Source organism: Talpa europaea (genome assembly GCF_964194135.1).
Source record: "Talpa europaea genome assembly, chromosome: X".
Lineage (NCBI taxonomy): Eukaryota > Metazoa > Chordata > Mammalia > Eulipotyphla > Talpidae > Talpa > Talpa europaea.
Window position 1 is genome coordinate 40484987 of NC_140081.1, and position 26763 is coordinate 40511749.

The 26763-nt window shown below is 37.4% G+C and overlaps 1 protein-coding gene across 4 annotated transcripts in view; it reads left to right on the top strand.

Moving 5' to 3' along the window:
• Positions 1–26763, top strand: part of ARHGEF9 (Cdc42 guanine nucleotide exchange factor 9) — a gene marked incomplete at both ends in the record, with an annotated part of 371843 nt that overhangs the window by 332380 nt on the left and 12700 nt on the right. For all 4 annotated transcript variants that reach the window (XM_084259305.1, XM_084259307.1, XM_084259306.1 and 1 more), the window contains one exon: positions 16437–16505. In XM_084259305.1, coding sequence (XP_084115431.1) covers positions 16437–16505 — 69 coding nt within the window. The remainder of the gene's footprint in view (positions 1–16436; positions 16506–26763) is intronic.

Consider the following 26763-nt stretch of genomic DNA (forward strand, 5'->3'; position numbering starts at 1 on the left):
CACCACTGACTGCCAGGGAGATCCAGCCACTGCCAGGGCAGACCGAGGACACAGGAAAGTGCCTTCAGATGCATCATATTTAAAACTAGGAGCTGTGTGGAACTGAGAAAGGGTGATCCCACAGTTAGAGGTATGCTGAAATCCCATACAAACCAGGCCCTGCCACTGGCTGACTGTTGGAGTCCAGAGGAGGATCCAGCCTCTGCTGGGACAGACTGAGGGCAGAGGGACATGTCTCCCATAGCACTATATATCTAAAACAGGGAGCTTTCCATCCGTACCTAACCATAACTGGCTGCCAGTTGGATCCCAGAGGGGGAATCCAGCCAACACAAGGGCAGTCTGAGGGAGCAGGGAAGTGCCTCACAAATGAGCCATCCTTAAGACTGGGAGCTTTGAGTCTGGACCTCACCAAAACTGTGCAGAACTAAGAAAGGGTTATCCACACAGTCAGAGGTGAGCCAAAAAACCTGCACAAGCCAGGCCCAACATCTAGCCTTGAGACAGAGCCCAGAAGGGGATCCAGCAATTAGGTGCTCAGGGGTGATGCAGTCACTACCAGGGCAGTCTGAGGGACTTCAAGACCCACCTCTGGTATTAAATAAATACAGAGGGAGTGGGTTTCCAGGGACAACACCGATCAACATATCCTTAGTACCACTGCCCTACTAGAATTCTGGCATAACAGTTTTGGACTTGATTAGGCCACCAGTTTCTGACATCCCAGAAGGAGCACACCAAAGAGATGCCATCCAGTACCAGTGACACAGAGTCCCAATGAATAGGACAAATTAGAAAACAAGCAGCAGGGAGAAGAAAAACTACATGCAACCAAGCAAGTCTTCAGGGAAAAGACACACCAGAAAAAGAATATCACCCACCAGATTGCAACAACAGTGACATGGAAGAAATTCTGGTCCTTCCAGATAGAGAATTTAAAATCGGCATGATTAAACCACCTTCTCTGTGAAGGACTCAAACTAGAAATGAATCACAAATAGAAGGCAAGGAAACCTCCTACCTTATGGAGATTGAAACCCACACTACTGGAAGACCATTGGACTAACGAGGAGATCAAAGAAGAAATTAAAAAATACTTTGAGCAGAATGACAAAGAGAGCACCAATTTCCTAATTGCAGCAAAAGCATGTAATGCAGCATGGGATGCAGCAAAAGCAGTAATAAGAGGAAAATATAGAGCAATACAGGCTCACATCAAGAAACAAGAAAGAACTCAAAGAAACAACCGAATCTCACATCTCAAAGAACTAGAAAAAGAACAACAAAACCCTAAAACCAATAGTAGAAGAAAAATAATAAAAATCAAAGCAGAAATAAATGAAATCAAAACTAAAAAATAATCCAAAAGATCAATGAAACCAAAAGTTGTCTCTTCAAAAAAATGAATAAAATAGACAAACCCCTAGCTAGGCTCACAAAGGAAAAATGGGAGAAAGCGCAAATAAATAGTATCACAAATGAAAGAGGAAAAATCACAACAGACATAGCAGAAATCAAAAGAATAATCAGAAACTACTATGAACAGTTATATGCAAATAAGTTCAACAATCTAAAAGAGATGGACAAATTCCTACACTTTACAATCACTCAAAGCTAGATAAAGAAGAAATAGAACACCTAAATGGCCCAATTACAAGCAGTGAAATTGAAATGGTAATCAAAACCCTCCCCCAAAACAAAAGCCCAGGACCAGATGGATTTACAAATGAATTCCAAGATACATTCAGAAACAAACTAGTGCCTATCCTTTATTAACTCTTTAAAAAAATTGAGAAGGAAGGGGTAATACCAAACATTTTCTAAAAAGCCAACATTATACTAATACCAAAACCAAACAAAGACAACACACATAAAAGAAAACTACAGGCCAATATCTCTAATGAACACTGATGCAATAATCCTCAATAAAATTTTAGCTAACAGGATCCAACAATATATCCATAAGATAAGTAGGAACAAGTAGGATTTATTCCTACCATGACCAAGTAGGATTTATTCCTGGGACACAAGGATGGTTCAACATCTGAAAATGAATCAAAGTAATTCAACACATCAACAGAAAGGAATATAAAAACCATATGATAATATCAGTAGATGCTGAGAAAGCTTTCAACAAAATACAGCACCCATTTATGATAAAGGCACTTTAAATTCTCAGGATATGAGGAACATACCTCAACATCACAAAGGCCATATATGACAAGCCTATAGCCTCTATCATTCTCAGTAGTGAAAAGCTGAAAGCATTTCCCTTAATATCTGGAACAAGACAAGGATATGCACTCTCACTACTGCTTTTCAATATAATACTGGATGTCCTAGCCAGAGCAATAAGACAAAAGAAAGATATACAGTGAATCCAAACAGGGAAGTAAGAAGTAAAACTATCACCATTTGCAGATGATATGATAATATACATAGAGAACTCAAAAAATCCACAGAAAAACTAATCAAACTAATCAATCAGTTTAGTAAAGGAGCAGGATAAAAAATCAACACACAAAAATAAGTAGCTTTCCTATACACGGACAATAAATCTGAAGAAGAAGAAATCAAGAAAACAATCCCTTTTATTACTGAAATAAAAAAAAATCAAATACTTGGGAATGAAACTAACAAAAGAGGTAAAAGACCTATACAAAGTAAACTATAAAACACTATTAAAAGAAATAGAAGAAGACACAAAGAAATGGAGAGTCATCCCCTGCTCATGGATTGGAAGAATTAACATTATCAAAATGGCCATCCTACCAAAAGCAATTTACAGATTCAATGCTATTCAAATAAAAATCTCAGTGATATTCTTCAAAGAAATAGAAAAAATATTGATGAGATTCATATGGAGACACCAAAATCCCTGAAAAGCCAAAGCTTTCCTGAAAAAAAAAAAAAAAAAAGAACCAGAGAATGGAGGTATCATACACCCAGATTTCAACCTATACTACAAAGCCATAATAATCAAAACTGCATCTTATTGGAACAAGAACAAATATACGACACAATGGAACCAAATAGAATATCTAGAAATAAACACATATTTATAGGCATGTAATCTTGGGCCTCCCCTGGTGGTACAGGTGGTTGAGCGCAATTCTGTGATGCTGTCCACCGCCTCTGCAGTCCTGGTTCGATCCCAGCTGGCCAGCGAGGGTCCCACATGGCGTGACAAACCTCTCCTGTCCCACCCACTGCTCCCCTCAGCAGTGTATTTCGTCAGTCTGCCTTTTCTGTTCCCCACTCTGTCTCTGGTGAATCCTCTCACCCTCCCATACATCTGGCCTGTACCCTGGTTCTTGTATAAATAAATAAATAAATAAATAAATAAATCTTATAAAAAAACCTAATCTTTGACAGAGGATCAAAGATTATGCAATGGAGCAAAGAAAGTTTGTTCAAAAAATGGTGCCGGAAAAACTGGGTTACTACATGCAAAAGAATGAAGCTTGACTACTACCTCACACCATACACAAAAACCAACTCAAAATGATTAAAGAAGTAGACATAAGACCTGAAACCATAAAATATATAGCAGGAAATATAGGTGAAACACTAAACGACGTAAACCTCAGCAGCAACTTTAAAGACTCATCACCCAATGCAGTGATAGTGAAGGCAAAGATAAATAGCTGGGGCAACATCAAATTAAAGAGCTTCTGTACAGCAAAAGAGACAATAACCAAAACAAAGAGACACCCCACCAATTGGGAGATAATTTTTGCACACAGCACTAATGATAAAGGACTGATCACAAAAATCTACAAAAAGCTGATGAGACTCAATAAAAAAAAGTAAACAACCCAGTCAAAAGTTGTGCAGAAGAGCTAAAAAGAAACTTCTCCAAAGAGGAAATGCAAATGGCCAACAGGCATATGAAACAATGTTCAGCATCACTTGTGATCAGGGAAATGCAAATCAAAACGACAATGAGATACCATCTTACACCAGTGAGAATGGCACATATTTAAAAAAAAAAAAAAACTAGCAACAACAAATGTTGGTGAGGATGTGGAGAAAAAAGAAATCTCCTGCACTGCTGGTGGGAGTGCAAAATCGTCCAACCTCTATTGAGAGCTGCGTGGAGATTCCTCAACCTACTAAAGATAGAGCTTCCATATGATCCAGCCATTCCATTCCTAGGTATTTACCCAATAGACACAGAAACAATTCAAAAGGGCACCTGCACCCCTATGTTTATAACAGCAATATTTACAATAGGTAAGCTATGGAAACAACCCAAATGCCCCAAAATAGATGAATGGATCAAGGAGATGTGGTAAAGATACACAATGGAATATTACTCAGCAATCAAAAAAGATAAATGCATGCTATTTGCAGCAACATGGATGAAGCTTGAAGGGATTGTGCTCAGTGAATAAGCCAGAAAGATAAAGAAAAATACCAGATGGTCTCACTCATAGCAGGAATTCAGAAAACCTAAATAAGGGACCAGGAAAAAGGCTAATTATAATAAAGTAAAAATCAAAATCAACAAGCAATTATAAACCTGACACATGCTACAGGGTGGGGGGGTGGTGAGAGAAGGGAGTAGAATCAAAACAAGGGTGGTCTGAATTGTATGCAGACTATAACCAAGATGAAAATGCATACATTGTGCAAAAATGAAAAATGATGTAAAAATATATGAAATAGAAATAATTAAAAATAATAATTAAAAAAAAAACAAAAAGCATTAATGTCTCTGTGTCCTTTGGGTAAATACCTAGGAATGGAATTGCTGGATCATATGGAAGCTCTATCTTTAGTAGGTTGAGGAATCTCCACACAGCTTTCCAAACATAGTGCTCGGACCAGTTTGCACTCCCACCAGCAGTGCAGGAAGGTTCCTTTTTCTACACATCGTTGCCAAAATTTGTTATTGCTAGTTTTTTTTTTTTATGTATGCCATTCTCACTGGTGTGAGATGATATCTCATTGTAGTTTTGATTTGCATTTCCCTGATCACAAGTGATGTTGAACATTTTTTCATATGCCTGTTGGCCATTTGTATTTCCTCTTTGGACAAGTTTCTTTTTAGCTCTTCTGCCCATTTTTTGACTGGATTATTTTCTTTGTTTTTGTTGAGTCTCATCAACTCTTTGTAGATTTTTATGATAAGTCCTTTATCATTAGTGTTGTGTGAAAATTTTTCTCCCAGTCGGTGGGGTTTCTCTTTGTTTTTGTTATTGTCTCTTTTGCTGTGCAGAAGCTCTTCAATTTGATGTAGTCCCAGCTGTTAATCTTTGCCTTCACTATCACTGCTTTGGGTTAGTTTTCTGTAAAGATGTCTTTGAGGTGCATGTCATTGTAGTGTTTTGCCTATATTTCCTTCTATATGTTTTATGGTTTCAGGTTCTAGTTCTTTAATCCATTTTGAGTTGGTTTTTGTGCATGGTGTGACCATATGCCCAAAAATAGATGACTGGATGAAGAAGATGTGGTACATATACGCAATGGAATATTACTCAGCAATCAAAAAAGATAAACACATGCAATTTGCAGCAACATGGATGGAGCTGGACGGGATCATGCTCAGTAAATAAGCCAGAAAGAAAAAGAAAAATACCCGATGGTCTTACTCATAGCAGGAATCTAGAAAACCTAGACACTGGACTGGGAAAAAAGAATAACTATAAGAAAGAAAAAATCAAAATAAACAAACAGCTATGAACCAGAGACACACTGTGGGGGAAGAGGGGGTGCAGAAAGGAGGGATTAGGTTCAAAATAAAAGGGTTGCACTTGTATGGGGAATATAAAAATAAAATTAAAAATAAATAAATAAATAATAATACAAAGGCTTAAAAAATAAAAAAATGAAAAAGCAACTATTCATCAATTTTTATAGCTGAATGGTATTCCATTGTCTCTATATGTGACTTTTTCTAATCCGTTCCTCTGTCCTTGAGGATGTATATTATTTCCATAACTAGCATATTGATAACAGTGCTGCAATGAACACAGAAGTATCTATATCCCTTCAAATAGGCGGTTTTCCATTCTTTGGGTACATGCTTAGAAGTGGAATTGCTGGGTTATATGGTAGACCTACTTTTAACATTTTGGGAAATCTTCATAAGTGGACCAGTCTTCATTTCCACCAACAGTGTTATGAGGGTGCCTGTTTCTCACTTCCTGACCAACATTGGTTTTTGCATCAATTCTCCTCCTTTTCTTCTTTTTCAAATTGTTTTTTATATGCACCAAGCTAACAGGTATGAGATTGTATCTCATTGTGGTTTTGTAAAAATCCCCTGATGATTTTGATGATATGCATTTTTATGTGCCTTTTGGCCATGCCTTCCTTGGAGAACTATCTATTTAGCTCACTTTCCCACCTTTTTATTGAATTCCTTGTTTTCTTTTAGCTGAGTTGTATGAATTCTTCTCATACCTTGGATATTGATCCTTTCCTGAGCTATATGATGTGCAAATATTTTGAGGGAGATTTTTCATTGCTGTTTCAATTATTGTGATTGTTTCATTCAATTGTTCTGTTCTTCTTGATTTAACTTTGGTAAATGATATTTTCTTAGAAATGTATCCATTACATCAAGGATTATTTGAATTTATTGGTGTATAGCTGATCATCATAATCTGTTATGATCATGTGTATTTGTATGCCACCTGTAGTAATCTCTCCTCTTTCATTTCTATTTGTTTTTTTAAGATATATTTTTACTTATTTATGCATATAAGAACTGGGTGTAGGCAGAAGTGTGGGGTGTGACAGGATTCATTTCTTCTAACATCTTTAGGTATTGCTTGTGCCTCTTAAGTTGTTTTCAAAGTAATATTAAGTCATTTATTTGGGATTTTTCTTGATTTTAAATATAAGACTGTATTGCAGTTATCTTCCCTCTCAAGACCACTTTTGCTGCATCCTGTAGTTTTTTATAGCTTGTATCTTCACCTTCATTAGTCTGAAGATATTTTTGATTCTTGTTTTAATTTCCTCTTTAATCCAATGAGTATTAGGCAACATATGGTTTGGTCTCCATGTATTTATGATATTTCCTTTTTAAAAAAATAGTTCATTTCTAGCTTCATGGCATTTTGGTGAGATAAATTACTTGGTATATTTCAATCTTCATACATTTATTGCCAATTGACTTGTGTCCTAACATATGGTGTATTCTTGAAAATATTCCATGCACATTTGAATAAACTCTCTCTCTCTCTCTCTCTCTCTCTATATATATATATATATATATATATATATATATATATAGTGTGTTTTGGGGTATAGTGTTCTATAGTGTTCTTATATATTCTCTATCTTGTTATCTGTCTATAATTGTAAGTAGAGTGTTAACCCCCCCCACTATCATTGTGATATTGTCAGTATCTCTATTCCTATTATTAATTGTATTATGGTCTTTTGGACTCTATCATTTTGTTTCCTCTTGTTTTATTAGACCCTTAATCATAATGCACTGTCCTCTATCTCATAATCATTATTTTAACCGGAAATTATTTTATCTGATATAAATATAGCTGTTCTTGACTCTTTTTTATTGCCAATGCTTGTATAATTATATTACAACATTTTAACACTTAGTCTATGTTATTCTTGTCTTTGTTGGTTAAGATGGGTTTGCTGTAATAGATGGTTGGACTTCATTTTGAAGTCCACTCAACCTTTCTATCTTTTACCTGGTGAATGCAAATCATTTACATTTAAGGTTATTATTGAGATGTAAGTGCTTATTTCCATTTAAATTTTAATTAGTCTTTAATATTTTGCATCTTCTTATTGTGTGTGTTTTTTTTTAAGTTTCATATCCATTGTCTTATATGTTACTTCTATTGATTTTTGTTTATTATTTCTACTGAGGTTAATAAGTGATGGTCTGTTTTGTGGCTAATTGCATGATCTGATCTCAAGCTTTTTCTGATGTCTGGTGGTCAGAACAAGCCTGCACGTCCCCGGGGGCATTTTTGAGAGACAAGTTGTTGAGCAAGTTTGCCAGGCAAGATGCTGCTTTCCAGTGAACAGACCTCTTGCTATTTATTAGTAGTGAATAAGCATGATTGATTATATGGCAATGGCTGGAGAAGCAGGGTCCAGGGAAAACAAAGGGTATTCATTTTTATGGGAGCAGGGGTTAGGGGAGACAAAGGGTAATCATCTTTATGGGGATCAGGAAAGGACATGCTGGCCACGTATACAAAGAGAACTTCCTGTGCAGGTGCATGGAATAATTTTCGGGCTACTCCCAGACCATCTCGGACCCTGACCACACAATCAGTCAGTGGTTACCTAGGCATCCCCAGCCACCTGGTGATGTGGGCCATTGTGTGAAGGCAGTCATGCATGAGTGCCTTATCCAAATCTTTCACACACACATAGGTGCAGAGAGAGACCATGTGCTGCACACACAGATGCAGAGGCCTTAGGTGGAAAAGAGACCATATAGCCCCCCCCTTTTGTTTATAGGGCAGAAGGGGAGGATGGGGGTGAAGGGCGATGAAGGGTCAGCTGGTAAATCATCGATTGTTGTTGTCTGCAAAAGAAAGCATGGCAATGGCACCAGCATCCTATTATAAAGACAAGGAAAATAACAAAGAGACATAAGATGATTTGAATAAAACTGTGAATAGTAAGGCTAGACCACCAGGTGCTGGGATCCTCTAAGGAAGAGAATTTCAGAAGACTATCAATAGTTTGTTGTGATGTTTCTTGCAGGATTTCATGGAGTTAGAGAAGAAGTTTGTCTTGTAGTTCTTGGACACGACATGTAAAGGAGAACAAAAGGACTGACACATGTCTTGTTGATGAGATGTCCAAGAGAAAGAAGTAAAATTATCAGCAGTGAGATTAGTGACACAAACCCAATCATAACTGGTGTCACATTGGAGGAGAGACTGTGTCCATAAAGCTTGTTGGTGTTCACAAAGCCATAGCACAGCAGACTCTAGGGCGTCAAGCTGGGCAATATGGGCGTGTACCAACAAATCATCAGTGCTATTGGTCATATAATGGTGAACCTCCTTAGCTGTATGAAGAGATTTAGCCACAGCAGATGCAGCCAGGTCTGCAGTAGCAGCTGGAGAAACAAGAAAAGTAATTCCAGCAATTAAAGAGGCTAAAAAGCAACGGACCCTGTTACCGTGGTCTAGAGCGTGGATCAATTGAGCTAAGGAAGTATCACCTTCCCAGGGGTGTGTAAGATTAACAGGAATCCTAGCTTGTATCTGTTGCTTAATAGAAAAGACAGAATGATTTTCAAGATACAGGTGGTGATTAGTATGGAAGTTGCAAAGGTGATATTATCACCAGAGAAGAAGGTAGAGAGGTTAACAAGAACAGATAGGGGTGGGAGGTACAGACTCCGGTGTAACTGAAAGTGTATGTGTAAACCCATAGCAATTTATCCCAAGTGAACTGAGCTGGGCCTTGGCATAAGACATAGGAAGTGTGGAATAGTGGTTCTCCAAATCATTGTCTTAAGGGGAGAGCAAATGGAATGGTTTGTGCAGCAGTCTTAACACAGGACCAGTAAAGCCTGGATTCCTTTAAGGGTGGGAGCACTGGTAAAAATAGAGAAGAGTCCAGTTCCAGGTTTTGCCCTGTCATGTTCTGTTTTTATCCATAACCAGGAGGCCTTGTGGGCCCCAATTAAGTTGAGAGTAAGTTTTATTGAATAAAGCATTTTTTGAGCAGAAGGTAGATCTGCAAACCTCCCAATGAAATTCATTGTTGGCATGCTCCATTTGTGTCCATGGTGGATGGCAGATAGGAATCAAAGGGTGGATAGGAATTAAGATAGGAATCAAGATAGGAATCAAGATAGGAATCAAGAGGTGGTGGTACAAGACCAAGAGCTTTGGGCTTATTTCTTCTGGGATAAAATGTTTTGCTGTTTGTCTTGTATGGATATAAGGGATGTCAGTCATATATTTAAAATTTTAAGATAGATAAGGAGAGAGTTAATGACTTTTTCTATTTCAGGTTTTTTTTTGTTTTGTTTGTTGTTGTTGTTTTTAGCCTGAAATGATGATGGAGTTTTTTGGCTTTTGAATAACTTTACTTAGTTGTTTTTTTTTTTTTTATTTTTTTTTATGATTAACAGACTTAACCATTCATTGAATGTCCTGAAGGAGGCAAGTAGTCACTGTTTTTAGGACCAGGAATTGGAGTTGGTAACTTTACTGTGTTCAGTGTTAGGGATGTCTACCAGAATATATTAGGTTTTAAGAAGTTTTATATATTTTAAAACATTTTTATTAGTATACTATTGATATTAATTTAAATATTTTGTAGCAAGTTGTTGAAGCACATAAAAATAATTTTACTCTCATCTTCCTCCGCATTGTATCATTTATGTGTTTTGTTTGTTGTTTAATACTCACTTCTTTCATATCTGGCTGAATGTTGAGAAATTCTTTTAATTTTTGCTATATATTGAAATTTATATCCTTTTTTCTAACTAGAATGACAGTCTTACAGGATAAAGTATTCTAGATTGGAAATCTTTGTCTTTGTTGTTTTTTTTTTTTAAGATGTACTTATTTATACATACAAGAACTAGGGTGAAGGCCAGAGGTGCGGGGAATGTGAGGATTCACCAGAAAGAGTGTGTGTGTGGGGTGTCAGAACAGGCAGATCTACTGAAATACACTGCTGAGGGCGAGATAGAAGTCTGCTGCACCATGTGGGTTAGGTCCCTGGCCTGCTGAGGATTGAATGCATGCTGCAGTGGCTGGCAATTGCTTGATGGTGCTGTGTCTTTAACCCCTTGTGCCACCAGGGAGGCTGGGAAATCTTTGTCTTTGAATACTTTAAATATTTCCTACCATGCCCTTCTTACCTGTGAAGTTTCTTCTCCAAGTTCATGGATAGTCTAATTGGAGTTCCTTTATTGGTTACTCTACTTTCTATTAATGCTTTTAATATTCTGTCCTTGTCATTGTCCTTCAACAGTTTTATGATAATGTATATTGGCATGTGTTCATTTGCTATTTTTTTGTTTGGAACTTTTTGGGCTACTTGCAACAGAATGCTTTATTCTCAGATTGAGTTGGTTCTCGGATATTATTTATTTAAATGATTTTTGATGCCCTTCTATTTTGCCACACTCCATGAAGTGCTTATTTCTTTTTTACTCTATTCCAAGCACTCTTAACCTGTTTTCATTTTTTAAAATCTTTTTTTTCTTTTTTTTTCTTTTTTTTCTTTTTTGTTCTGTTTTTGTGTTTTATGCCACTGAGCTTTCAAGTTCATTGATTCTCTCCAATATTGTGTTTGTCTATTGAGGTCCTCTTTTTTTTCTATATGTTTATTTTTTTATTTTATTTTATATATTTCTTACATCATTTCTCCTTTTTGCACAATGTATGCATTTTCTTTTTTTTTTAGATAATAAATTTTATTGTTATATTCCCCATACAATTGCAGCCCCCCATTCTGACCCCAATCCCTCCCCTCCCGCCCACGCCCCCCTAAAAGTGTCTCTGGTTCATAGTTTTTTGTTGATTTTGATTTTCACTTTCTTACAGTTATTCATTTTCCTGGTCCCTTATTTAAGTTTTCTATATTCCTGCTATGAGTGAGACCATCCGGTATTTTTCTTTTTCTTTTTGGCTTATTTCGCTGAGCATGATCCCTTCCAGCGCCATCCATGTTGCTGCAAATTGCATGTGTTTATCTTTTTTGAATGCTGAGTAATATTCCCTGGTATATATGTACCACATCTTCTTGATCCAGTCATCTATTTTTGGGCATTTGGGTTGTTTCCAAAGCTTAGCTATTGTAAACAGTGCTGCTATAAACATAGGGGTGCAGGTGTTCTTTGGAATTGATGTTTCTGTGTCCTTTGGGTAAATACCTAGGAGTGGAATTGCTGGATCATATGGAAGCTCTATGTTTAGTAGGTCCAGAAATCTCCACACAGCTCTCCACAGTGGTTGGACCAGTTTGCACTCCCACCAACAGTGCAGAAGAGTTCCTTTTTCTCCACAACCTCGCCAACATTTGTTGTTGCTAGTTTTTTTAATATGTGCCATTCTCACTGGTGTAAGATGGTATCTCATGGTAGTTTTGATTTGCATTTCCCTGATGACAAGTGATGTTGAACATTTTTTCATATGCCTGTTGGCCATTTGCATTTCCTCTTCAGAGAAGTTTCTTTTTAGCTCTTCTGCCCATTTTTTGACTGGGTTATTTTCTTTGTTGTTGTTGAGTCTCATCAGCTCTTTGCAGATTTTTGTGATCAGTCCTTTATCATTAGTGTTGGGTGCAAAAATGTTCTCCCAGTTGGTGGGGTTTCTCTTTGTTTTTGTTTTTGTCTCTTGCTGTGCAGAAGCTCTTTAATTTGATATAGTCCCAGCTGTTTATCTTTACCTTCACTATCACTGCTTTGGGTGATGTGTCTGTAAAGATGTCTTTGATGTGCAAATCACGTAGTGTTTCGCCTATATTTCCTTCTATATATTTTATGGTTTTAGGTCTTATGTCTAGTTCTTTAATCCATTTTGAGTTGATTTTTGTGTATGGTGTGAGGTAGTGGTCAAGCTTCATTCTTTTGCATGTAGCGACCCAGTTTTCACAGCACCATTTATTGAACAAACTTTCTTTGCTCCAATGCATAGTCTTTGCTCCTTTGTCAAAGATTAGTTGACCATAAATCTGTGGGTTTATTTCTGGATTTTCTATTCGATATCATTGGTCTGTATGTCTGTTCTTGTTCCAATACCATGCAGTTTTGATGATTATGGCTTTGTAGTATAGTTTGAAGTCTGGGAGTGTGATGCCTCCATTCCCTTCTTTTTTTTTCAGGAGAGCTTTGGCTATTCGGGGTTTTTTGTGATTCCATATGAATTTCATCAATAATTGTTCTATTTCTTTGAAGAATGACATTGAAATTTTGATTGGAATAGCATTTAATCTGTATATTGCTTTTGGAAGGATGGCCATTTTAATAATGTTTATTCTTCCAATCCATGAGCAGGGGATGTCTTTCCATTTCTTTGTGTCTTCTTCTATTTCTTTTAACAGTGTTTTATAGTTTTCTTTGTATAGGTCCTATATCTCTTTTGTTAGATTTATTCCCAAATATTTGATTTTTTTTTTGTTTCAATAACAAAAGGGATGGTTTTTTTGATTTCTTCTTCTTCAGATTTATTGTTTGTGTATAGGAAGGCTACTGAGTTTTGCGTGTTGATTTTGTATCCTGCTCTCTTTAATGGCGCCTGGAGCTCACCTCCGTGGCGGATCCTGCAGGATTCTCCACAGCTCCCGTTCACGGGGTGTGGTGGCTGCAATAGTTCCTTTCCACTCACAGTCCCGCTTGCTGCATCCTTTGTTCTTGTTGGCCGTTTTGGTTTGTTGTTTCCCTCCTCTCTGTCGGTCGGAGAGTGCGGACTTTGTGGGCGGGGGAGGGGAGCAGGGTTCTGCACTTTCCTCCCTTCTGGTCCTCTTTTATGGCAACTTTCTTCTTAGGGCAGTTTGCTGGCATCACCCGTTTATCTTCCGTGTCCCAGTTCTCACTGGGACCTGCCGCTTTTCCTCCCTATTAACTTTTTTTAATGGGAGATCTTACTGGCAGCGTCTCCTCGCTGCCATGTTGCTCCGCCCCCTCCACAATGTGTGCATTTTCATCTTGGTTATGTTCCCCATACAACTGAACCCCACCCCTTATTTTGAACCCAATCCCTCCTCTCCCCACCCATCACCTCCGTAGTGTCTCTGGTTTATAGTTGCTTGTTGATTTTGATTTTTTCTTTATTATAATTACTCTTTTCCCTGGTACTTTATTTAGGTTTTCTAAACTGCTATGAGTGAGACCATCTGGTGTTTTTCTTTTTCTTTCTGGCTTATTTCACTGAGCATGATCCTTTCCAGTTCCATCCATGTTGCTGCAAACTGCGTGTTTATCATTTTTTGATTGCTGAGTAATATTCCATTGTGTATATATACCATGTCTTCTTGATCCAGTCATCTATTTTTGGGCTTTTTGGTTGTTTCCAAAGTTTAACTATTTTTTTAATTTTGTTATATATTTTTTAAGATTTATTTACTTGTTTGTTTGTTTGTTTATTTATACAAGCACTGGGTACAATCAGAAGCACGGGAGGGTGAGAGGATTCACCAGAGCCAGAGCTGGGGGCAGAACAGGCAGAAGGACCGAAATACACTGCTGAGGGGAGCAGCGGGTGGCAGGAGAGGTCTGCGTGCCATGTGTGACCCTTGCCAGCACCCTCGCAGCCCAGCGCTCAACCGCTGCACCACGAGGGGAGGCCCTGTTATAATATTTTTTAAATCAATTACATCTAGTTTTATATTTTCTCAACTTTCTTTCCCATCATCCATTATACTTATTCATTTAGCAAACATGCATATTACTCTTATTACAACTCTTATAATAAGGCATATTACACAGTTCTACTGTATTGAGGCTTTGCTCAGAGGTTTTTTGTGTTTTTTTTTCCTCCATCATTTATATTGTTCCTATGTCTCTTTGTTTTTAGTTTTCATTGGTTGTTAGAAGGAAATTTCTTTTTTTAAAAAGCTTTTTTTAAAAAGATTTATTTATTTATGCATACAAGAGCTGGGGTACAGGCCAGAGATGCCGGGTATGAGTGGACGCATCAGAGACAGTGTGGGGAACAGAACAGGCAGATTGACTGAAATACACTGCTGAGGGGAGCAGCAGATGAGACAAGTGAGGTCTGCTGCATCATGTGGGTTTCTCCCTGGCTGGCTGAGGATTAAACTCGTGCTGCAGAGGCTGCAGATTGCTCCATAGTGCGGTGCTTAACCCCTTGCGCCACCAGGGAGACCCTATAAGGAAATTTCTTTTATCTTCGTAACTTGGTTTTCTATCCCTCCTGCAATGAGCTGGGTATAAGCCTGGGTTTTTTACTCAAGGTTTGTGAATCACAGACTGAGCCTTTTCACCTGTTGAAATGGCTGTGACACTGGTGTCAGTAAGCGGTAATAGAAAGGAACCAGTGCAGTAGGGTAGTGAAAGTTTACCTTCATTGTGCATCATAGTTTCAAGCTTCCTACTATACAGAGGGCACCAGAGTTGTGTGGTAAAGATCCACAGTGATTCCCTCCCTTAGGCCAACTCCTTGGTCAAAATGTCTGTTCTAGTTTCAGGCCATTCTGAACCTCTAGGCCTGTATGAGTATTATAGTTGAGACAGGGTCATGAGTCAGGAATTTATATATGAAACTTGGGCCTCCCTGGTGGCACGAGGGGTAAAGCACAGCACTGTGAAGCTATCTGCAGCCTCTGCAACAAAAGTTCGATCCCCAGCAGGTCAGGGAGCTACCCACATGGCGCAGCAGACCTCTCCTGTCTCGCCTGCTACTCCCTGCAGCAGTGTATTTCAATCAGTCTGCCTGTTCTGTTCTGTTCTGTCTCTGGTCAATCCTCTCATGCCCCATACCACTGGCCTGCATCCCAGTCCTTGTCTGCATAAATAAATAAGTCTTAGCAAAACATAAAATATGAAATTTTATTGTAGGGTATTTGTTCCTGTTATTAATATCAAGGTATCTCTGATCTGGTTAGAGCCCTCATTCAGTTGTCATCTTGGTTTTGACCCAGAGTGAGGTGTTGATTATGATTATGTATTTCAAATATCAGACTTCAGGCTTCAAATAGTACACTCTTCTATGAAGAGACATAGGTGATTTGATGTAGCTGTCATTGGTTAAGGTTGCAACTATTCTACATTGGGAGCCTCAGACTAAGGTCACTAATCTCTGTACCCCTATTACCATAGTTCTCTAGTAGTTTCTCTCTGACCTGAATGCCAACTCTGCACCCCCTTTTCTAGCATACTACAAATCACTACTCCAAGTCACAGTCCAAAGTCACCAAAGTGGGTATGTGCTCATGAATCAAAAATATAAGGGCTGAGTACAGTAATCACTCCTCCCTCTCATCTGTTTACTCTTCAGGTATATCTACAAACACAATTCAATTAGATTTTCCGGTTCCCACACACTGAAACATTGTTTCTGATACCTGATAATCAATTTATCTCTTTGGGGTTGTTGACTTTGTTCATTCATAATTTGATTATGAATAAGTGGAGGAGGCTAAACCAATGTCTTCACTCTGCCACCATCCTGGCAGACTCCTCAATATTGTTGTAATTATCTTTTGACTCATTATTTGCTTTCTTTTGTAATTTTAGTTGTGAGAAATTGCCTACTTTATACCATTCTTTATTCAACCATTCTCCATTTAATAGCCTCTTAATTCACATTTTCAGATTTTTTGCCCCTCTGATGTGAAATGTGTCTGTGTATCTTAATCTTTGTCTAAGTTTCTATTTTCCTCTTTTGTTTCTCAAGACTTTTGATACAGCTTGTCAAATTACTATTCCTGTAAATTTGTACTAATTTGCACATTTAAGAAATCTATTTATCATAACAAAAGTATGTATTTTTATATTATAGGCTTTGAAATTTCTGAAAACCAGAAGAGACAGGCTGCATTGACTGTGAGAAAAGTTCCTAAACAAAAAGGTAAAGCTGCCTTTAATCAACCCACCCCCACCCCAATTCACCCTTGACTGGAAAACCACAGGCTATGTACTGGCACATTCATGGCTTGTTTTCATGCTAAAGTTATCTTGGGATAGTGGGGTGTGCCTGGAACTCCACATGTCCCTGAAACTAGGTAACAAATTGTCTTAAAACTAAGGCTTAGCAGTGAATAGTATAATGCAATTATGTGAAAATATAGCTGATATCATACAGGAAAACAATAGAACCTCTATTTCTTTCTTTTTAAATAAAAGAAAGAGAAACTAATATTTTCTAACAATTTAGAGACAGATAAAATAGTAAACTTGTAGTGTTCATTAATAATATAAATATATTGGTAATAAAATGTTTGTAGTTTTTTGTTTGTTTGTTTTTTATGATGTAACTATATTAATAACATGTGCACAACTTCTTTCTTTCATTGGCTTGGGGGCATTTATCAAATCAGGAGTCCTAAATCAGAATGGAAAATATCAAATTGAACCAAGACAAAATGTTCATATATTCATTCTCTCTTTTCTCTGAAACATAAGCTAAAGTAATTGAAAAAAAAATACCATGCGTATCAATTTTAATATAAATGAAGCTTTTTTCTTTTTATTTCATGAAATAAACTCAACTAAAATGTTTAGTTTGACAAAAGGAAATAACTAACTTCTGTTTATTTGAAAATCTATTCAGTATCAGTCATTTTATATGTTTTTCATTTTTAATTGTCTTGATAGCCTTGAAAAAGAAAGTCAGTACTATTTGTTCCATTTTCCAGATGAGAATGCAGGATCTTCATAGTGAAGTGACTCAGAACCTAAGTCAGCTTGACTACAAATTCACTGCTCTTTCCTCTGAATCTCAGGGCCTGTGATTTGCTGTACTAAGAAATAATAGCTTACATTTTTGTCATGCTTCAATTACTGACAGCTGCTTCTGTTACTGACAGCCACTGTCATTGTCCCCAGAGATGGGTGATCTACCCTTTCTTGTTTTCTCAGTGGACTCTGGTTCAGAATGAGTCATCATAAAATATGATTATATTCAAGTTGCCTGAAATTCCAGCAACCAAATAAAGCACCCATAATTATTTCCAATAAACCTCCCTTTCATTGAGGATGCAGAGTACCTGTGGAAATCTGATTTCCAATAAAGCATTGTTCCTAAGTGGGCCCCCTTTGGCTAGACATGGCTTTCCTTTAAACACTTATTGCTTCTGGCTCTTCCTTCATAATGAAAATGTGCTTGTCTTTAGGTAGAGAGACACCCCTAAACTCTTGGGGGTCAAACATGAGAAACAGTGTTAGAAAGAAATCTGGAGGTAATGTCAGTTAAGAATATGACCTGTATGAACAGGAGAAACCTGTGGGAAAATGTGTCACTCCTTTGACAGAGATATCAGCAGAAAAGATTACCAGCCAGCTGAAGAGTCCTCAGGCTGTAACAAGTCTACTGTCCTAGTTGCCTACCTCTGCCTTTGGAAACACCCACCTCCTGAACTTCTCTTACTTTCATAACCACACTGACCTTCATGATAAGATGTTGCCCCTTTCCTCATGCCGGTTTTCCTCAAGCATATCTGATATAAGATGGTCTTTTCACTGAGAGCCCTGAAAGCAAAAGAACATCAAAAAGCAACCAATTGGAAAACATTCCTGCTCACCAAGCCTGTATATCAGGTTGCTTAACCTTGTCAATTGTCAAGACTATTCCTTTCAGATTCTCTTTTGCCTCCAAGTGTTCTAAGCACTGATTCACCTTAATAGCTTTCCACCTTAACAATAATCCTAAAGTCTTCAAAGAACCTTTCTAATTTCAAACCTCCAAGATGTCCTACAGATCTCCTGCCTATTACTATTTTTAATCTCCAAGACTTTCTTAGTCTAAGACTAGGGTAACATATATTTTGAGATACAAGAGTACTAAATATATGGTAGTGATTGTCATATATAAGAATTCAATGTTTATATTGTGTTCATGAGAAGAACAGTAAGAAATGATTTCAGATACCCTTGAAAACTAACTTTATTAACCCTTCCAAGGACCCCTTCCTGGACATAATAGGGAACATTATTGTTGAGATTACTCTAATGTAGACTTCACCCACAGCATGTCAGATTTGAGTGGTTAGGATCACCTTACCCCTTTAAAAGAAATGTTAGAAAATATTTGCTGAAATGAAGCTGCAGAATATCCTCCAATAGAGTTCCAGGGCTTTCCCACAGAAATTTGAGCTAAGGTTCGTAACTGCTGAGGGGAGGGAGTGAGATGAAGGAGGAAACATGACTGGGAAAATAGATAGCCCAGTTGGCAGAACAGGCTGTGGATTGGCCATTTAAGGTACAACTGAGCACCCTGGGGCACTGTAAAATTCCCTGGAAGATATTTTATGACATGCAGGCATAGGTCTGACCTGGGATATTGAGAACTCCATAAACAGCATGAATGAGGAAAACTACCCCTATCAATGTCCCAGGAGAAATTAAAGAGATGCTAGGCTGAGCCAGGCTGTGCTCTGCAGTATATCAAAAAGCAGAGAGGAGGACTTACTATTTCCTTGGAAAGTAGCAAGCAGCTGTACAAAATGTGTAGCCCCTCAAAAGCTGTGCTTCATTGTTATGGTGGGGCAGTGATATCCACTGTTTGTGATCTTAGCCAGACAATGCTGCACATGGCCTTATAAGGCACCACCTGCTTGACAAGCCTGACTCAGTTCTGGAACATAAGCCTTGTGTTCCAGATCTAGCTTCCACCCCTGAGAGACTGAAGCATCATAGCTTATGACCTACAGCAGAAAGGAGAAGCAAGGAAGGAGAATGGGAAGACACTAAAACACTGAAAAAATTGCTGTGAAAGGAAAGGAAAGGAGGTAGAGGTGACAAACATCACTCCTCAAACTGCAACTCAGTAAGCCTCAGATTCCCCTTCTGTCCTTACCTCATACCAATCTAAACTAAGAAGAGAAACAAACAAAAATAAGCCCCTAAAACCCAGCCATGCTTTTATATATATATATAAAAGCAGGAAACATACATGCTTATGAAGAAAAGAACATCTGAATACAAGATGAAAAAGCAAAGTGAGAAAAACTGGAGTTCTGGGCAAAATGTAAAGGATAAAGAAATAGAGGTCCTATCAGAAAAAAGAATAGAAAACAACAATATTAAAAATGTCAAATGAGCTATTTGGAAGATCAGTCAAGGAAAGATAGGTAGGTGCAAAATCTTAGAAAGGATATCCAGGAGCAAAGAGACCAAAGATATTGAAAATATCAAAAGAACGCAAAAAGAGACTAAATGAAATGAATACAAATTTTGAAAGCACTTTAAATAAAACTAAACTGAACAAAGAAAGAATTTCAGAAATAGAACACTCAAATGTACAAAACACCCAACTAGAAAAAGAGAAATAGCAGAAAGAAAAAACTGAGAAAAATATAAGCAATATCAGTCTCAACCAGAAAAGGAAACATACGAATAATTGGTATTCCAGAATGTGAAGAAAGATAGAGAGGTGAGCAATAACTGAAAAATAATTTCCCAAACCTAAAGAGTAAATTATGTATGGATGTCCAGGAAGCAAAGAAAACATCTGATGTTTTAAATGCAAACAGACCTACATCAAGTCACATTATTTATAAATTATCAAAAATTAAATATAAAGAAAAAATTTCACAGGAAACAAGGAAAAACAAAATATCTTACAAAGGCACCCTAATTAGGCTTTGCTCCAGTTTTGCCACAGAAATTCCCCAGGAAATAAAGGAAGTGTTCACAATCCTAAAAGTCAAAAAACACCAACCAAACGTTCTCTGTACTACAAAAGTATCACTCAAGTATGAACGTGAAATAGAATTTCCCATACACACAAAAGTTAATAAAGTTTATCACCACCATACATGCCCTACAAGAAATGTTTAAAGGAGTTCTTCTATAGCAAAAGCAAAAAATGAAACACAAAATCACGAGCAAAATGTCAGTAGGAATAGAAAACCAGAAACATAAGCAAGAATATGATAAATTAACAATAAAACACTAAAGGGGAAGAAGTGGACATAACTTGTATAGATGAATGTTAGAGAGTGAACACTAGCTCATAAAGGACTTAAGTCATAGTGATTTAACCACAGTCCTAATGGTAACCACTAACCCAAAATCTAGAATAGGGGCCCAAAGATGAAGAAACAAAGAAATTGATAGAATTAGTGGTTAACGTTCTCAGAAAGAGCAATGAGAAATAACTGGATAAACAACAGAAAAATAAAATATGCAAAAATAAAAAACAAAGTGATTGATAATAAATAACAGTCTCCCCAAATGTGAATGTTCTGAGCTAATTATTAATGGACATAATCTGACAAAGTAGGTTAGAAAGTTTCAGACTTCTATATTTTGTTTACAAAACCTATTTAAAACCTAAAAACAGAAACAAACTAAAAGTAGAACATTGAAGCAAGAGCATACATGCAAATAATCCACAAATAAACAAAGGAACTGATATTCTCATATCAGATAAACTAGACTTTCAACTAAAGAATGTAATCTGGGACAAAGATGGACACTATATAGTGATCAATTGAACAATTCAGAAGGAATATATAACTTGTTAATATTTATGCACCTAATAAAGGAACACATAGTTACATAAAGCAACTATTAACAGGCATAAAACAATATATTTATAGAAAAATAATTATTATCAGAGATACCAACATGCAACTGACAAAAAGGGATAGATCATACAGACAGAAAATCATCAAAAACAAGGGCTTAATGAAGTGTTGGACTAGATGTAGTTAATGGACATTTATAGAACTCTCCATCTCAAAAGAAAGAAATACATGCCCTCGGGCCTCCCTGGTAACTTAGGGTTTAAGTCTTAGCGCTATCACCACTATGGCCTGATACAGCCTGAGTTCAATCCCTAGCCATGGAGCTGACCCACATGTGGCATAGCAGACCTCTCCTATTTCTCCTGCTGCTCCCCTCAGCAGTATATTTCAGTAGATCTGTCTGTTCTACTCCTTACTATGTCTCTGGTGAATCTTCTTACTCCCTGAACCTCTGGCCTACTATACCCCAGTCTTCTATATAAAATAAATAAATAAACAAATAATTAATTAATAAAAATAAATACACAGAAACATCCTCAAGAATGTATCATAGTTTGGGACATAAAACATGTCTCATAAAATATAGAAAAATAGAAATCACCATGCATCTCAAAGATGCATAAAGTTGAGCATGGTGGAATAGAGAGGGTGGGATCAATCTCTCTCCTAAAAACAATTATATACATTGTACAAAATTGAAAAATGATGTAAATATATGTATATATAATTAAAAAAAAACTATATAAAGACTGATAAGAGCTCTTAGCAAACCCCAATGCTTCAAACTGGCTATACAGCACCAGGACATCTCCAGGACATTCAAGAACCAAAAAAAAAAAAAAAATCAACCCATTCTCCAGCTGCACCAGAAAACCCATACCACCTAGCTAGCCAACATCTCCCAACAGACTAGGCCCCAACCTGGAACTCCCAGTGCCCCACTCTGGAATACCACCAGGTGAACAAAACAGACCTCAGCACCAGCTACCAGCTCTTAAGGATGCTGAGCCACAAAGTTTTGTTATTTTTTTTTCCTGAGCTGCAATTTATAAAGACTAAGCCCCAGCCACACTGGGAAGCTTATCTCATTCAGCCTTCCTGTGCCACCCAGTGAATTGGGCTACACCACCAGCTGCCGCGTACTTTTGAGCGGACAGAACTCTGAGCAGCACAATTTTTCTTTCTTTTATCTTTCTTTTTTTCTCTTTCTTTCCTTCATTCCTCCCTCTCTCCCTCCCTCCTTCCTACCTTCCTTCTTTATTAATTTTCTTTCTTTCCTCTTCCTGAGTTGTAATCTTAAAAGACCAAGCCCCAGCCAAACCACTCAAATGGCCCTTACCTCCATTAGACCATGCAACAATTGGACACTTGTGCTGCTATGCCTTGCATTGGGGACCCTTGACTGGCTTCAGCCTGCCACAACCACCAATAGACCAGGCTACAGCCAGAACTTCATTGTGTCATGCATTCAGGGACCTTTACATATTCAGGATTCAGCCTGGACCTTATGGTGCCATGCCCTGCATCAGGAACCCTTGGATACTCCAAGTGATCTGGTTGACAGGAGCCCTACCTGCCCTGGTAAAACACCCCAATTTCCACCCACCAACAGCCAAGATCTTTTTAATAAGACCCATGGGAGCTCCTACCCCTCCCCTGTCCACCAGCCACAGCAGTGCAGGCAGTGTGCAGATTCATCAATGCTCAGGTAAGAACACCCAAATGTCTAGCCTGACAATAGCAGCATTCTAGTCAATGGGTGCCACAGGACCCCCCACCCAGTGCCGCCCACGCCCACCTGTGACGGTGTCCCAGGCAGTATGTAGATCCATCCACAACTCGTAAGAATGCCTAGTAATTATGCCCACCATCAGCAGTGGTCTGGTTAATGGGAGCTGAGGTGGAGCAGTGGGAGACCCTACTCTCAGCTCTGCCTAGCACACACAGTGTCTCAGGCACCAGACAGATCTATACACACAGATCTATACACAGTAAGAGCACACAGAATTCATGCCTGCTGGCATCAGTGGTCAGGGGACCCTATATCTAGGACAAAACTGAAAGCAGACAATAGGGAGAAGGAAAACTACAAATGTTCAAGTAAGCCCTCCTGGGAACAATAAAAACCACAGAAAGAAAATCAGTCTCCGGAACCCAATAACACTGAGAAGAATTTCTTTGCCTGACAAGGAAGTCAAAATTATCATAATTAAAAATAAACTAAAGTATAAGCAAAGATGCAGAAAAGGTAAAGAATGTTATGAGAAATATAATCAATAAGTGGAAAAATAAGATTGTAATTCACTACTACTAAACCTTCACTCCAAGAAATATTACAAGAAGCCTTAATATCTAAACCAACACAGGAATGAGCATGAAGAACTGAACAGGAAATAAATAGAATGACAATCAATAACCAAAATGACAATAATAGAAGTCCATTTTCAATAATCATCCTAAATGTTTATGGACTAACCTCATCAATCAAAAAACACAGAGTAGCATGATGGCTTAGAAAACAGAATCCAACATTCTACCTAAGCTCTAAAAATAAACATGAATTGAAGGAAAATGGTTGGAAAAAAAATTCCACAAGCAAATGACCCCCAAAAGAAGGAAGAACAGATATACATATGTCAGATAAAATACATTTCAAACTAAAAAAAGTGAAAAAAAGAACTGATGGATCTGTAAAATGATCAAGAGATCAGTACACCAGAAAGAACTAACACTTATCAATAAAACTCACCAAATAAGGTAACACCAAAATACATCAATTACTATCATCTCTCAAAACAGATATTGGAGAAAATACATATGTATTAGGAAACTTTAATGCCCCACTCTCACCAAGGGACAAATCAACAAGACAGAAGTAAATGACACAATAGACCTAAATGAAGATCTGGACGACATGGACCTAATAGATATCTATAGGACACTGCACCTCCAAAAAACAGAATACACAGGATTTTCAAGTTTACATGTATTATTCTCCAGAATGAACTGCATATTAGCCACAATACAAACACCAGCAAGTACATGAAGATTGAAATCATGCCAAGTATCTTCTCTGACCATAAAGGTATCAAACTAGAAATTAACCATTAAAACAAAGCTAGGAGCTCCCCAATTACATGAAGACTGAACAACATGGTACAGAAAAACCATTGAGTTAAAGGGAAAATTAGGGAAAAATATTAAAAACCTTGAGATGAATGACAATGAGGACCCCAACTTTTCAGAGCAAGTACAATACAGCAAAAGCAATTAAGAGAAAGATATATAGAAATACAGGCACATATCAGGAAGAAATAAAGAACTCAGAGAAACAACCTAACCTCCCATATTGAGGAACAAGAAAAGAACAAAAAGAAAATTCCAAAACACAGTAGAAGCAAGGAAATATTAAAAATAAAGCAGAAATAAATAAAATAAAAAGAAAAAGAAAATCCAAAATATGAATAAAATCAAAAATTGGTCCTACAAAAATAAATAAATTGATCGATAAATAAATAAATAAATAAAAAATAAATAAATGTCTAGCAAGGGGCCTCCCTGGTGGCACAGCAGTTGAGTGCTGGACTGCAAAGCTGCCCACAGCCTCTGCAGTGCCAGTTCAATCCCCGGCCACTGGCAAGGGTCCCACATGGCATACAGACCTCTCCTGCCTTGCCCGCAGCTCCCTTCAGCAGTGTATTTTGTCAGTCCACATGTTCTGTTCCCCACTCTGGCTCTGGTGAATCCTCTCACCCTCCCATGCTTCTGACTGTACCCTGTGCTTGTATAAATAAATAAATAAATAAATAAATAAATAAATAAATAAATAAATAAATAAATCTTTAATAAATAAATAAATAAATCTCTAGCAAGACTCACAAATTACAAATGGGAGAAAACTCAAATAGGATAATAAATGAAATCAGACACAACAGAACTCCAGAGGACAGTTGGAGATTACTGTGAACATTTATATGCAAACAAGTTCAAAAATCTAGATAAGATGGACAAATTCTTAGAAATATAAAATTAGCAGAAGCTGAATAAAGACAAAATAGAAAACATAAACAAACCAATTACAAGCAGTGAAATTGAAACAGTAATCACAAGCATCCCAAAAACAAAACCCGGGATGGGATAGTTTCATAAACAAATTATACCAAACATTCAAAGATGAATTAATGCCTGTTCTACAAAAACTCTTGCAAAAAATAAAGAAGGAATACTACCAAATACATTTTATGAGTCAAACATTACACTAATACCAAAAACAAACAGAGATAACACACACACACACACACACACACACTACAGACCAACCTCCCTAATGAACACAGATGCTAAAATTCTCAATAAAATCTTGGCAAACCATCCAGTAGTGCATCAGAAAGATTATACACCATGACCAACTGTGATTTATCCCAGTGAAAGAAGGATGGTTCAACATCTGAAAATCAATTAATGTAATTTACCACATCAAGAAGAAAAATAAAAACCATATGATTGTATTAATAGATACTGAGAAAGCATTTGATAAAGTCCAACAACAGGGGTATATATTAACATAATAAACTCCATATATGACAAATCCACACTAAGATTCTTTTTTTAATATGTTTGATTTTATTTATTTTGTTTTTAAAGATTTATTTATCCATGCATACAAGAACCAGGGTACAGGCCAGATGTGCTAGAGGGTGAGAGGATTTACCAGAGACAGAGGGGAATAGAACAGGCAGACTGACTGAAATACACTGCTGAGGGGAGCAGCAGGCGAGACAGGAGAGGTCTGCCGCACCATATGGGTATCTCCCGGGCTGGCTGGCATCAAATCCACACTGCAGAGACTGCAGACAGCTTCACAGCGTGGAGCTCAACCGCCTGCACCACCAGGGAAGTTCCCACACTAAGATTCTTAATCGTGAAAAACTGAAGGCCTTCCCTTTAAGATCTGGAACAAGACACTGCTTTTTAGTATAGTACTAGAAGCCCTAACAAGTGCAATTAGGAAAGAAATAAACATAAAAGGAATCAAAATAGGGAAACTATCATTATGTGCAGATGATATGATAATATATATAGAGAATCCTATTTAAAAAATCTACAGAAGAACTAATTAAAACAATAAATCAATTTAGTAAAGTTGCAAGTTGCAAATACACAAAACTCAGTAGCCTTCCCATGTGCAAACTGTCTGAAGAAAATTTTTGCGAAAGCCATTCCATTTATAAAAAACAAATACTTGGGAATAAACCTTATAAAGGAGGTGAAAGACCTATGCAAGTTAAACTACAAAACATTGTTAAAAGTAATAGAAAATACACAAAAAATGGAAAGACATTCCCTGCTCATGGATCGGAAGAATTAAAGTTATCAAAATGGCCATGTTACCAAAAGCAATTTATTCATTCAATGCAATTCCATGAAAAGTTCAATGTCATTCTTCAAAGAAAGGGAAAAAATAATGTTGAAATTAATATGATCACGGGCCGTTGCAATCAAATTGAAAGACCAGAAATAAAACCATGTACATATGCACAACTAGGGCTACCTGGTGGCACAAGGAGTTAAGCACAGCACTGTGAATCTATCTGCAGCCGCTGCAGCATGAGTTCAATCCCCGGCCGGCCAGAAAGC